General features: G+C 41.9%; 1 protein-coding gene across 6 annotated transcripts in view; it reads right to left on the bottom strand.

Annotated features, from left to right (window-relative positions):
* The window catches only part of TMEM131L (transmembrane 131 like), a 95,310-nt gene that overhangs the window by 23,526 nt on the left and 56,393 nt on the right, over nucleotides 1–15,391 (bottom strand). For all 6 annotated transcript variants that reach the window (XM_084856296.1, XM_084856297.1, XM_084856298.1 and 3 more), the window contains 9 exons: nucleotides 14,062–14,170; nucleotides 12,321–12,426; nucleotides 8,940–9,093; nucleotides 7,514–7,684; nucleotides 6,884–6,953; nucleotides 6,157–6,274; nucleotides 4,805–4,943; nucleotides 3,209–3,318; nucleotides 1,233–1,305 (listed from right to left, as the gene is read on the bottom strand). In XM_084856296.1, coding sequence (XP_084712422.1) covers nucleotides 1,233–1,305; nucleotides 3,209–3,318; nucleotides 4,805–4,943; nucleotides 6,157–6,274; nucleotides 6,884–6,953; nucleotides 7,514–7,684; nucleotides 8,940–9,093; nucleotides 12,321–12,426; nucleotides 14,062–14,170 — 1,050 coding nt within the window. The remainder of the gene's footprint in view (nucleotides 1–1,232; nucleotides 1,306–3,208; nucleotides 3,319–4,804; nucleotides 4,944–6,156; nucleotides 6,275–6,883; nucleotides 6,954–7,513; nucleotides 7,685–8,939; nucleotides 9,094–12,320; nucleotides 12,427–14,061; nucleotides 14,171–15,391) is intronic.

Below are 15,391 nucleotides of genomic sequence, written 5' to 3'. Positions count from 1 at the left end.
CACAAATTGAAAAGAATGCATCAACACTGAACAAGCAGGAGCCAAAGTGACATCCACAGGATCTGCATCAACTACAGCAAGTGAGTCAGAACGGGTCCGAGCGATTTTATCAGCACAGTGCTGGGCAGATTGTTCACAGTGGGCTGTCGAGCGGTCAGAATTTTCATCACATGGGCCAGGATGTAGAAGACCCCTGGCCACTCAACACAGCTCCGCTGGCCTGCTCCCTGCAGATGCAGTGGTGGCAGAAACGAAAGACTTCTTTGCTGCCCTTCCTGCCATGGAGTAGGCTTTCAGATAAGCTCTAGCCCGTGTTCGATCAGACTCGTTCTGAGTTTTCCGCCAACGTCGCTCTAGTCTCCGTCTCATTCATCGCCGCCAGTTCCCTAGAGAACCAGGGTGCTGGTCTGGATCCACTCGGTGAGAGGGGGCGCTCAGGAGCGAGTGTGTCCACCGCCCTGGCCATTTCCCTATTCCAGATATCAGCCAGGGCTTCGGCAGAATCGCCTGCCGAGGCAGCAGGAAAACCCTCAAGAGCCATCAGGAAACCAAAAAGGAAAGGGGTAAGGAAGGGGTAAGGAAGGGGCTGCAGTTCTACATGCCCACAGCACACTCTCTCCCCACTGCTCTGCCTGTCCCATTCCTCTTATGAGGTAATGGCCCCAGGCACACATCATCCTACCACAGGGAGAAGAAAAAGATGTGTATTGTCAGGGCACTGCAGCTATTGGAGAGGGCCAAAGGAGAGAAGATCCAGGGTGTTTATAGCAATATGAAGCATACAGGAACACTGAAAATGGAACTCCATGGCTCACCCCTGTGTGCTGAAGTTTCAAGGAATGCAGATGGGGGAGCAAAAAGCCCCGTTCAACCTAATTCCTACACCCTTTGTTGGAATTTCCAGGACTCAAGTCTTCTAGTGTTTCCACTGAGGTTGGGGCTGGAGTGCAAAACATAAAACTTTTAAGTGTTGGATGAGTGTGAATTTTTTTTTAATCCTTTCAGAAAATGTCAATATTTTTATCATTCCAAATGGCTTGAAGTTGCTTTCCATTTAATAACTATGCAATTCAAAAGCTAAATACAAATTATATGTTCCACAAAATTACTAAATCCTTTCATTCTCAGACATGTTTGTATATAAATATGCTCTAGAAAACATAAGTTGCCAGAGAGTCTGATTAATACAGGTATAAGAAGTTATATTTCTCAGAGAGGAAAACATAGCTTACCCTATGAGCATATTCTTCTGTCAATCTGAATTCAGTGGTTGTAAAATTAATAGACTGTACATTCGTACCAAACCTATATGAACCAAGATAAAAATATACACATTTAAGTCTCTCTCTGTGTGTGTATATATATATCAGAGCTTTCCAAACTTTTCATGTTGGTGACACACTTTTTAGACATGCATCATTTCGTGACATGGTAATTCAGTTTTACTAGCAAACCGGAGGTTAAACTAACCCGTTATAAGAGATACGGGCACATACATAAATTGTAATAACAAAATGTATGGGGATAGAACATATCTCATGAAAACCTTTCATTTACATTTTTTAAAATATATGATTTGTAAGATAACATACACTGTTGTCATTTATGAGTAACAGTATGTAAATATGTGCAAGAAAATGTGAAAAATAAACAAAATTAACTAAAGTATTTACAATACATATTAGGACACATTGGCCCATGTAGGAGCTCAGCTGCAAAAACACAAGAAGTAGAGAAGCAAAAGTCCAACAAAAATGGTGTAAACATATATGTCTCACTACAAGGCTATGTTGCTGTAAATATTTGCAATGCCTATGTCCAGAGTCCAGTTCCAGCACTCTCCAGTGGTACACTGCCGGTGGGTGGTTAATCCACAATTACAGCAGAGTAAAAATAAAAATAAATGGCAGAAATCAAATTATAAGTGCCATGTGGTGGGTGGCTTGCTGTTTGCCACATTGGGTTTGAGAGGGTGGCGTCCCTTCAGCCAGCAGCAAGTGGGTTGACTGGGTGACAGCCTGCAGCTGTGCTCACCCGGGTGATTGGGAGCATGATGATTCTGAGGCTTCTGGCCTCCACTGAGGTCTGTTCCGACTGGCCAAGATGGCGGACAGCCCGCTTGGTGCAGTCCCAGTCCCAGGCAGTGTTTCCTGGCCACGCAGGCCTGGCCACGCAGGAGCGCGGTGCAGAAGTCCGCGAAGGGCGCGCTCAAAATCTCGCAGGGCTGGTGGCTGCTGCCACTTCTCCGCGCTGGCCAAGCTCTGCTCCCAGGGCGGCGCCTCCCCTCCCCTCTCTTCACCCCGCGCCTCTACCTCGTTGTACTGCTCCAACACCACCAATCACATGCGCCCTATGTCAAGACGCCACATGATCCTAAAGCAGCTAATGTTAAAGCAGCTAAGCCTTAGCCGCTTTAACATTAGCTGCTTTAGGAAGTTCCAGGGGAGGGGCCAAGGGAAGCAAACGGAAGTATTTATTTATTTATTTCATTTCTAAACCGCGCAATAGCCGAAGTAAGGGAGCTCCGCAGTGCCCTTCCGCACAATTTTCTGCATTTCGCGTGACACACCTACACACTGCCGCCAACACACTAATGTGTCAAGGCACACAGTTTGGAAAGCTCTGGTGTATATATTAGAGTATGTATGCATTAGAGGAAGAGCCAAGTTTGTGAACAAATGTATTTTATGGTTCTAGCTAATTTGAATGATTCATTGTAGAAGAAAAATTATGTGTGTGTCATATATGTCCCACACATACATTTTGCATACACTCTAGTAATTCCCATGCACTCTAGTAATTCAGCAAGAAGTCATACGTTCTTAAAAATGGAGATGCTGGGAGTCAAATAGCTTAGATGTTTCTTTACATTTAAAGAAAATTTTGGAGAGAAATAAGGAAAGTCCTTTTCTGATGTTCCCTCCACATGTTGACTGAATACGGAGGAAGGAGCAGGATAACACCTGCCGGCCCTAAACTCACCATTAATCTCTGTATGTTCAGTGGAAAGTATTGCACGTGGGGTCTCCCATGGAATCGGGAACTCTATGCAATCAGGATTCCTAATAGCATGGAAAACCATACGTATACACAGCTACATACACACACACACACACACACTCCTCCATGCATTCAGTGAATATGTGTAAAGGGGCTAACTACATATTATAAAGGGAAAGTGGCATTCTTAAATAGTTATATTCATTACCATTTGCTGAGTAGACTCAGTGGAGCTCGAGGATCAGGATAGAAAGACAGAGGCAGAAGTTGCAACATAACTGGGAAGGATGAAGGGTTTCTTAACGTAAAATATTTTACCTAAATAGTTAAAAAAAACAACTTTAATACTTCATGTTTAATACTTCATTCACGCCTCTGCCTACAATATCCAAGTTTTGGTACAAGACATTAAAAAAAAGTTTTACAAACCCTGAATGGTTTTCTGGAATGTTTACAAATGTACAAAAATATTGCCAAATTATACAGGGTGGCCCAAAAGTAGGTATACAGTTGTTTAGAATGTTGATGGGAGGGAGAGAGAATTTTCAGTCTTCCACTCTGCTTTAGAATCCACTTTCTTTGTTCTTGACTCAAGGTCGCTGCCATCATTCACAATATCAGTAAAAAAAATAACTAAAAAATTCAACAACCGTATACCTACTCAAGGGCCTCACTCCCCTCACTCTCTACACTTAACTGATTTAACTGTCACTCCCTGTCACTCCCCCTTCCCAACTGTCATTCTGACTCCACCCACACATCTTCTACTCACACATTCTCTCCCCCTCCCATCAACATTCTTAAACAACTTTATACCTACTTTTGGGCCACTCTGTATACATGATAAAATTGGTGAATCAACTACACGTATGTCTTTATTTTGTATTCAAAACAAAAGAAATTCTTGTAACATGAAGTAGATATAGATAAATATCATTCTCTCAACAATTCTCAGCAATTCTCAGCTGAATGTATTAAATGATATTAAAAATTAAATGGCATGTATCATATTATATGAAGTTTCACATATCTATGCCTATTAGACTTAAAATCCATCAAGTTTAAAAGATCCCAGTGATTACTGATTTCAGTCTTGTTCAGTCATTTTGACAGATGCAACCACAATAAGGGAGCAATCTGATGCATGTTTAGACAGAAAAACATCCTATAACTCCCAGTGTGCGCCAGCCAGCCATGCTAGGTGAAGGGTGCTGGGAGATGTAGGATTGCTTTCTGTCTAAACATGCATAGGATCACACCCTAAGGGCGCAGTCCTAACTAGATAGGCAGCCGCCTCCAACCTCGGAGACGACTACCTATCCACAGCAAGGAAGGAGAGGCACAGGGGGATTGTTCCCTCCACGCCTCTCCTGCCTTGCTCTTTTTTCGCTAGACAGCTGTTTTCGGCTGTCTAGCAGCAGGGACGCCAACCGGGAGAGGAAGTTGCCATATGACACATAGGATGTGTCATATGCACAGCTCTGCCCTCCCCACCCTGGAACACCCCCCAGCCCCACCCCTTTTCAGTCACTCCACGCTCATCTTCCGAGCGCAGAGGATGGGGCTTCTCTGCGCTGCCTCCAAGGCAGCACAGACGATGGGGGAGGTCGGATTTCCGGGAAAGAGCATATCCTATCGCCCTCTAGACAGTGTCTAACGGGTGATAGGATTGCTCCCTTAATCTAATAAATTCATTTCTCTTTTAAATTCATGTGAAATATAAACATAAATAATTTCCCTTTTCAAAGCCAGTATGAAAATGTAAGAGCCCTCAGTAATATATCCAATCTAACTATGGCCTTACCATGCTATTTGCTGGTGCAGCTGCACTGAAATTCAATGTAAGACCAAGCTCCGTAACCAAGTGGGGAAAAGATAATGTAAAGGACTTGTCTTCAGGCTTCTTTTGATTAGCAGCTTGAATAATTTCCCCAAGATTTCTCCTGTTGAGTTAATGACAACAGAAACCATTTTAAAATAAAGACTTGCACATTTTAATGTTTTGATAACAATCTCCTAGGAAAATACTGAAATACTGCAGGAGCCTTATAATTATATCCTTGTGTTTAGAATAAATTTTTAACATTTTGAGTTTGATTCTAGTATTTCTTGAATCTCATGGACAATCCCTTACTAAACTTTAAAAAGTGATTCATTAAAATGTTTTACTGCTACTTAACACTGCTGAAAATTGGCACTGAATTGTCAATGCTTTTAAAGGCTGCTGCAAATGTAATGCTTCAGTTCCCTTTACTGTAGTTAAACCATTTCTTCCCATTTCTAGTGCAAATCCCGCAGCTTACTTTAACCACTGCTTATGTTGTCACCGGCTTTAAACATGGCAAATGCTAACCAGGGTTCACTATTACCCAGGAACGGCTGGTTAATAACAACCATGAGTCCTAATCAGTGTCAACATCAGAGCCAGTGGCAAATCCTGGAGCCCCGGCACTCAAGCCGGGCCCACCACCAACACCTGCCCTGGAGCCCCCTTTTAGAAAATGTTGCTACCACCACAGACAACAGCACAGGCACAGCTCTTGTTCTTGTAGTTTCCTCCAGCATCCACGTTGATTTCCACACCCAGGTTATTGTGGGAAAAACAACATTGTGGCTGGAAGCCACTCTGGTCTTCTTCTGCTTCTGGCTGCTGTCTGTACCAGCAGAGGTGTTGAACATTTATAGAGAAGGAAAAATCATGAAAGCAAGCTGCCCAGAGCTTGACAGGAGTTCTGTCACCACTGTCAGCAGTGGCAGAATCAAAATGTTGTTTTAAAAGGAGTGTAAGGGGAGGTGGGGCAAACAGGGAAGAAGTGGGAAAGACCTATGTACAAAGAGACCCACTGCCAGGAACTCTGCCAAGCCCCTCCCCCACAACCTAGAGACAGTCTTAGTCAATATAAGCCTGAACCATGGTTAAAGGGAAGCAGCAGAAAGTGAGGCAATTTGCAGAAACTAGAGTCACTGGAAGGACGAAATATGCAATACCATGGGCCGCACCTCTTCCTTCAACCATAGTTAAGGTATCAGAAGAGTTTATGCCTTCATCTTGTCTAATTCAGGACATGACTAATTAGTTTTAGTTACCTATTGAATATCAAATCACCTAATACATGCAACAACTGATCTCTATTGCTGAAAATTATTTATACACACCTGCAAATTTCACTGTGCTTAATTTTTTGCCATTTTTCATGGAGTTCATATGCAAGATCAGAATCCACAGTCCATGTAGAGCTGTCCAGAGAAAGGCTCTTTTCCCAAAGAAGGTTTGCTAAAGTTATAAATAATATTCAATTTTATTGATACACAATTTTTGTTTCCTTCTGTGAACTCTACTCTAGTGCCATTACTATCACTTCAGATATCAGAGTCCAAGAAGGCACCATGAGAACACACTTAAAAACATAAGATCAGCTGTTTGTACAATAAGATCTTATTCATGCATACAACCCACATTCTTCTAAGCCTGTTAAAATATGCCCCTGCCGCTCTCTCTTCTAATAGCAACACCATCTTCTTGCTCACTTTCCCTTTTATGCTCTTGTAAACCTAGCAAGCTTGCCATACTACCAAACCTGCATCACCTTATTTTCCTCTGAAAAAAGCAAATTATCTAAATCAGATAGTCTGAGTTATAAAATGTTCAACATGGCATGCATAAAAGGATGATAAAATCTATAACGAATAAGCAAAGTGTTTAGATAAATTAATGTTTACTCAAACTAATATTCCCCTAATTACTATATTTTATCCTATGCTATAATTACTATCCTATACTGTAATTATAGCATAGTAATAGTACAGCATTATAGCAAATATAATGGATATATTTTATCCATTAGGATCATAGATGGAAACACTTATGTTTTCCTACATTTACCTGTGTCCGACATTCTCAAGGAACAGTATACATCATCATGTGCTATGGCTTCAAAATGTACATCTCCCTGCTGAAAAACATTAATTGAAAAATTGTTAAGCCAGCACCATATGTCAGTTTTTATTTTTAAGATCTAAACATAGACCAGCATGTCTGTCTCACTGTAATTCCCCCCACTCATAACTGTATTTTTTACATAAGTGAGAGAAAAATTAAAAATTTCAAGTGACTTCATATATCACATGAAGTGATGAAAGAAGTGCTTGTATGTTTGGCTGTTTTTGTAACTTGCACTATTTCCACTACAGAAAGATGCATAAGGATTGCAGATTATTGAGAGCTGATGTTTTCACTTGCCACCACTTACAGTAATATGCACAGTGGTCCAGAGCATCCTAGGTTCAATCTATTCAGATTGAAGAATACAAAATAAATCTGGAAGGAAGATTCATTGCTTCAGTGAGTCTGAATAAATTAACTTGGTTAGATAAGAAACAATTTCCCTACCTTTAAATTTTATGGATAAACCTTCCAAAAATCTAACACCTAGTGTAAGAGAAAGTATCATTCCAGAAATATTCCTCCTCCTCAACAAATCATACATATGTGCAGTTCAGATCAATATAGTACCTGGGACAAAGCAGAATAAATCTGCAGCGGTATCTCAAATATCACTCCAACATTTGTAGTCACAAAAACATTGGAAAATAAACTTGTTACAGATTCTTGCATATGGAGTTTCAAGGAAAATACATTCCAACAGCCTGGAGATAGAGTCAAAGAATCCGTGAAGTTCAGAACCTAAAGGCAAAAATATCAGATCAAAATGACTGCACATAAAGTTCACATATGTGTAAATACTATATTTATAAATATGTGTTTTACATCTCTTGCTTCTAATGCTACAAAAAATGGGGAGAGCAATCCTATGGCTCCTAGACAGCATCTGGATCTGAGGTCGGAGTCAGTGCTCCGACTTCAGACACAGGAGTCCAAGTTCCCCGCCTCCTCCCCCTTCCCCTCGCAGCTAGCATGAAGAGAACAACGGCAGCTGCCTCTCTGAGGTTGCAAAAGCAACCTTGTAGGGACAGTAAAGGGGGCGTTCCAGTGGGCGAGAAGGGGACTGGGAAGGGTGGCTTACACGGAATCCTCCAGCCTCCCCAGCCTCTTTCCTTTAGCAGCCTCAGCACCTCAGCTGGACAGATGAAAAAACCCGTCTAGCTGAAATTCAGAGTGGGAGGAGTGCGGAGGGGAAAACTGCCTCCACAGTTCCTCCCACTCTGCATTGGATGGCTGTAAGCCTCCGAGTTCAGAGGCTTACAGCCATCCCCATGGGCTAAAACATAGCTCTAAACTGGTTTATAAAGTGAGAGGTCCAGTTCCCATTACATCATCCCCACCCCTTTCCTGTTGCCCTGTACCTAGGAGTACGCTGCACTGCAGACCTCCCCACTCCCATTGGCAGCCCCTCCCACATACAGAGAACAGTTCTCAAAGAGTGCTGCACTCATCCAATGGCAGATACTGGAAAGGGACTGGATCAGGTCCATAAATGCATCTTTGTATTCAAGTATAAGAAAGGCTGCATACACTTCTGTTATGCTGTACATGTGTGGAATTTGGTAAGGAGTGCAAAAGTCAGCATCCTGACACTCTCAGATGCCCATGAGGAAAAATCTGAAAATCTGTAGGCAATGTCAAGCAATGTTTCAGAAACTACAATACGAAGGGGAAGCTAAGCAGTCTTTCACTGGTCAGTGTTGGGCTTCTGTGCCCTAAGTAAGTCTCCTCATCTGCTATAGCTAGCACAATCTAGAATAAATTATGCAGAATAAGCAGATGAATACCATGTTTGCAGAATTTAACATTTCTTGGTACAACCTTGATTTTATTTCTTTTTTGCAGAGTATATGACTCAAGTTTTTTTAAGGAGATTTTGTGTGCGTGGTATTCTAGGATATATTTACATACAAAAAAGAGAGAGAGGAGGGTTGTATTACTTTACTGTCATTCCCTTAAGGAAAAGAGATTAGTGAGGCCTAAAATTAAAACTCACCTTTAGAATGTCCGTAGTTTCTCTTGAAACGTAGACATCATTTAGCACAACGCTAAAATCAAAATTGTTTGTAAACCATATAGACCAAGATGCTGAAACACCACGATGTGGTTCTATGTGGAATACTGTCGCGAATGGATCAATGCCAAGGTACCTACAGGGAGAAAACAGAACATTGGACACCATGAAGGTTTTTTCTACTTTGGTGTGGCAAAGGCTTCCAACAATGGGTTAATTCTCTTACCACCCAGGTAAGAGAAAGCAAGTATCATGTGATCTAGATTTCTTCACTTGGACCTGCAAAACTCTTCACCAGTTACTTTCAGTAGCCAAGTGTGATACAAAGAATAACCTGAACGAGTCTATTAGGTAGATTAATGGCAGATACTTTAGATTCAGGGAGCACAGATGCATCTCTGGATGTTGTTTGAGTAGGTTCCTTTAGGCTGAAGATGTAAAGATGACATGGCTTCAGAAAGTAAAGGCAAGAAATCCTCTCTATCTAAACAGTCTGGAGGATTAACACGTTGGGATCCACACATTCCCCTTCCTCCTTGTCCAAAGGATGGGAGTGGCAGGTGTCCATGGCTAGGGGTTCAGGTTGATTCATTATCCTCTTTGTGCAGACTAGGAGGAAAAGTTCTGTGACAAGTTGGCAACCGACCTGATGGAAGTTGGTTAGGATAAAGTGATTCTTGATCAGACTCCTGAGGACTGAGGAGTGACCTCCTCTTAACCTGCTTAGTTTCCTTGCAGATAATCCTTTTGCCTCTAGGAGGGAGGGACAGAAGAGTCTGAGAAGCTTCCTCTTGCCTGCTCCACTTATGAGAGCACCTATGTACATTTACTTGAAATAACTGGTAAGTCAGATCACCAGTTACAGCATGTTTAAGCTTTTGCAGAAATGGGTAGAAATCCAAGGTGTCAGCCTCATGGGAGGAAGGTAGGCTGGAGGGGTCAGAATTCTGATTTCCAGAGAGCTGAGGAGAACTGCCGGACTGAACAGAGGGATCTCTGCCCGTTTCTGCAAGTTTCTGCAATTTCCTGAGAGCTGGAACCACTTGCTTTGGCCTGCACTGCCATCTGGTGGCCAGGGGTAGACAGTCACCAAATTTCATTCTCTCCAGATGGCATCCTGTTTTGCTGAAAAACTAAGGCTATCAAGTTAGAAATGCTCAACAGAGACTCTTCCTATCCTGCATATCTATTCTGTTTCAGCTATGTTAGAAGTACTCCCTCTACCCCCTTATGTGTCCGTTTTTGCTGTTTTGCTGCTGGATCGATCACCCTGATGGGAGCACTGACTGACATCTGCGAGCTCCAAGCTGCTTGGATGGGAGGTCTCCACCTGATTGCCGTATGCATTCGCACAACTTGGGTACTCACAACAAGAGTCCTGTAGCAGCTGCAGCAAGTTGTTTTGTGCCTCTCAGCACTCAAACATGCTACAGCTTTTTTTTCTTTGTTGCAGGGTTTGAGGCAACATATTTTCCCATGGGACCCATGGCTTGGAGAAAAAGAGGGAGAGGCAAGGCAGAAAAAAGGAAAAGGATTTTTAAAAGAAACTTAGGATAATGGAAGACAAAAACAAGGAGTCACACAAGGAAAGGTAGGTAAGATGAAACTGGAAGAAAAAACTCAAGGAAGGACTTGGAGAGAGGATAATAAAGGCCTGGCACTAGAAGAGATAGCTGGAAGGAGCAAGCTCTGTCCAGGGCAAAGGCTGGGAAAGAACTGGAGAATCACAGAATCAGAATCATAGAATAGTGGGGTTGGAAAGGGCCTATAAGACCATCAAGTCCAACCCCCTGCTCAATACAGGAATCCAAGTCAGAGCATCCCTGACAGATGGCTGGCCAGCCTCGTCTTGAATGCCTCCAGTGTGGGAGAGCCCACCACCTCCCTAGGGAATTGGTTCCATTGTCATATTGCTCTGACAGTCAGGAAGTTTTTCCTGATGTTCAACCGGAATCTGGCTTCCTGTAACTTTAGCCCATTATTCCGCGTCCTGCAATCTTGCAGCACCAAGCCTAGTAAATAAATCAGAAATGCAAAAATTGGAAGTTTTAGAAAAACAATTGGGGGAAAAGCTGTTCTGGGAAACAGTTTAGAAAAACCACTTGGGGAAAAAGGCCTTTACAGGATGATAGGAGGAGCTATTGTCGGTTGCCTATGCACACCAAAATGAGAAAGGTTATAAATATGCTGCTAACATTTATTTTACTTTTCAAAATGATACCGTTTTATAGTCCCAAAAAGATCTTCAAGGTATTGCTGTTTGATTTTTTTAATGATTTGATATTACTGAAAGTAACATCACACCACAGCATGTGCATTGAGAATGCTAAGGGACAGATCACACAGGGCCACTTCACATCTACATACATAATTTGATGACTTGCTGATGAATTTGTTATTTATTTATTTATTTATTTATTTAAATTTATTAATTGCCCATCTGGCTGGTCACCCACCCAGCGATGTACAGCATATAATAAAACAGTTTAAAACAATAAAATTCTACAATAAAAACATTTTCTAAAATACCCTAATCCACCCCAAATGCCTGCCTGAACAACCATATTTTTAATGCACAGCAGAAGCTCATTAAAGAGCTGTTTCCACTGAAAAGTATCCTGTTGTAATTGATATAAAACTTCTACGGGTGGTATTGACTTGAAATGGCAAATAGCCAAGCCATCATATGATGTTGCCCTCATGAAGTAATGAACATGCAACCACAAACAGGAATCTAGAACCTAATTGTACTTACTTATTATATTTCTAATCTACCTAATGTTCTCTTGGCAGATTACAAACCATTAAAAAACTAAAATACTATATAGACCAGTTAAAAATACAAAATACAATAAAATATTTAAAAGAATAAAATGCAGTGTAATGCAAAACAATAAATAGCACAGGAACAGATAAAAGAGCCATAAAAATCTAGAGGTTTCTTCTCTCCCTCCGTCTCGCTATTTCTTCTCTCCTTCCTTCTGATATAATGTTGGAAGTTAACCTCATACATGCTGGATCCCATCTATCCCTAATGACTCACAGGTGGTCTGCAAATCCCACATGTAAAGAACCTCTGCAAGTCATTTGTGTTGCACAATTGTGCCACATGAAATAGTCCCGATTTCGAACACCTATCTGTTTTTGCTCTGAACAGTGAAACAGCCCCAACAAGGAGTGCTGGGACTGCAACTCTCATCATTCCCACAGACCAGACCATGACCAATGGCCATGCTGGCTTGGGAATTATGGGAGTTGTAGTCCAACATATCTGGAAGGCCCCAGGTTGGGGAAGGCTGTTACAGAATATGCATCTTGACATTTTAATGATATTTTATTGTAAATATTAGCATTAGAACTTACCCTTCCATCACTGGATGGGAAAGACATGCCCTTGGCAAGGTTGTACTGTCCAAGAGGTTCATCCTCTCATTAACAGCTTGGTTGCTTCCATGGCCACACGATGTACCTGGGTTAAGAAAGAGAGCACCTTATTTCAGCATATAAAGGTCTGAGGATTCTAACAGTTTCTGAAGAGAATAAATACTGTAGCCTCAACTCAACTTAAATTCCTTAAAATACTGATCACGAAGGACTTTAAATTGGAGACATGAGGGCACAGAAATAAAAAGGATGGGGAAAAACCCTGAAAAATCAGGGAAAACAGTTCGGTTTTCCATGTCTTTTCCCAAGAGGCCAGGAATGGAAAAATTGGAAGTTTTCAAAAAACTACTGGGGAAAAGGTCTTCTGAACTATTTCTCTTTCAGGACAGTTTTAGGATCTATTCAGAGCTTCACTGTGAATGTAGCAAGGTCTATGATATAGCTGGGGGTACAGGGAAGTTTGGGGCCCACACTCCCTACATAGTTTAGTCCTACTTGTGTGGCAAGCAGATGCCCACTTAGGGCAAGTGTTTCAGCCAATTCATGCTACCACAAAACCCATCTGATAAAACAGGCCCTATTCCACAAACACATATGGCATACTATGCACTGTATTCATGGTTGCCCTTGAAGAAGATTTGGAAACTTCAACTGGTACAGAACATGGCTGCTCAGCAGTCAGAACATGATAAGCCAATTCTGTACCAGTTGCACTGGTTACCAGTATGTTTCTGGGCCCAATTCAAAGTGTTGGTTATGGACTATAAAGAGATGGGGAACTTGTAGTCCTCCAGATACTGTTGAACTGCAACTCCAATCATCCCTCAACATTGACTATGCTGGTTAGAGCTGATGAAAGTTGCAGTCCAGCAACATCTGGAGGGTCACACTTTCCCCACCCTGCCCTAAACAGTTTGAGACCACATTATTTGAAGGTGTGCCTGTGCCTGTATGAACCTGCCCATGCCTTGACATTGGCATTAGAGGCTCTGCTTGTTGGACCTCCTTTAAGATCGGTTCAATTGATAGCCACAAGATACAGGATCTTCTCAGCAGTGGCCCCTACTGTTGCATGCTGCCTTGAGGGGACTCTGTCCAGAAAGGCAGCCTAAAATTACTTAAAATAAGTAAGACAGCACTCCTGTGGTCCTGGGAGAGCGTCCCAGGGACCACAGGATTCTTCAGAGTACTCCCTCCAAAGCCGCAGATACTGCTGCAACCTCAGAAGGGGGACTCCAGTATCCGATCCCTCCCCTTGCCCCCTCTGCATCACAGCTGCTCTGGAAAGAACTACACTGACTGCTTTCTGATTGCTCAGGGAGGGGAGAGCTCAAGATACAAGGAATCCTATGGCCTCTCCAGCCCAAGTCCCACCACCACCAGCACGCCCTCTCTATACAGGCTCAGATGCCTAGCTAGAGAAAAAAGCAAAACACAGAGGACAGAGGGGTGAAAATTACTTCCATCACCCCTCCCATCCTGCCGGCAGCAGCTCAGCAGGGCATTGGATACATGGAAGTATCTGAGTTCGGAGGCTTCCATCTCATGGGGGTGCAACCATTAAGACTTGTGCCACAGAGCTTCCCTTTATCTTTTTTTGCAGATGCCCAAAGTAATGAAAATGGACGGTTAATTTATATGTTACAGGTAATATCCACTTTAGTGCAGCTTGTCATATGGTTAGGGTTGTACTGTAAGTAGACATATGCAAATACCGTACCTTTACAAACAATAGAAGCAACTTCAGTGAAATTCGTGGCTGACAATGGTAGCAATATTGGCTCAAACAGCACAGAAAATGTTCTTTCCTGTGACAAGTGTTTTACATCCTACAAAGAAAGCACATCATATTTCTATGATAGCATTACTGTTTTAGTTGCTGTAAAGTTCATCTTCATGAAAAAATTTAAGTTGCAAGACCCTGCAGTTTGTCACATCAAGCCATCAAGTTATTCAGAGTAATAATAAATATGGTATATTAAATATCATTCATAGATAAATAATTATGATCCAAGATCAGCGCAATTAATATCATTATTTACAGGCTACCTTTATACGTACATGTACTACTGAACAGAAACACTAGTCTGTGTTTCAGAGTTCCATGCACACTTTTAAAATTAAGTAGAACAAGGAGAGACTCATGAAAATTCTGCTGGTTTTTTTTAATTGCCACCATATAACCTATTTATTCACTCACAGTACTCTAGAGTATATTCTGCTCTACCCAGGAAATGCTGGGAATGCTCTCTTTTGCTCTCTCTGAAGATAAGATTGCTGGAATATCTAATGAGGCATATAGCCACAGTGAAAAGAAGAGTATTTCCACCCTGCCCACAGAGCATTGAAAGCTTTAGCACAAAGACAGAGTGCAAATGAAGCCCCTTATTCATTCCCCCCTCCTTAACTTATTGGAAACCTCCAGGGATCTTCTCTGTCCCCACTTCAATGGCAACATACCTCCTGCCACACACACCTTTCCCACAGGGGTATAGGAGTGCACAGAAGAAAGGATAGGCAGTCAAAGGAAGATGCTTTACTATTTTATTAATTATTTCTATACTGTCCTTCAATTCAGTAATTCCCAGAGATAACAATAAAAACACTAGGAAATCATATAAATATAATAAAACACCAAGAAGTTGAATAAGCAGAATAAAAACAGCAATAAAATCAGATGGTAAAACACCTCAAGTAGTGGAAGTCTGAGACCCAAAGGCAAGTGTGACGATGCCAGCTAAGCTTCCCTGGGGAGAGAATCCAAGGAAGGAGGACACCACAACAGAAAGGCTCCTCCCCTTGTTCCACCCACCACAGATTTTAATGGTCTGAGAATGAACATTGGCTTCCATGCTGACTCCTCCATCACTTGTACAACTGGCTTCAAGTGCTTCTATCCTGTTTTCTTTAACCTAGTTTCCTATTAAATTAGAATTGAAAAATTATGGCTTAATCTCAGCTTACAAACAAGGATTTGAAACCATGGTTTGTGAGTAAAACACTGTTATCATCTGAACTGCGGTTCATGGCTGGCAAGTATGACATTTCAG

Source organism: Heloderma suspectum, chromosome 5, assembly GCF_057233095.1.
Source record: "Heloderma suspectum isolate Gila_16-S chromosome 5, 16-S_ref, whole genome shotgun sequence".
NCBI classification, from domain to species: domain Eukaryota; kingdom Metazoa; phylum Chordata; class Lepidosauria; order Squamata; family Helodermatidae; genus Heloderma; species Heloderma suspectum.
This window is presented reverse-complemented; position numbering and strand designations above follow the sequence as displayed.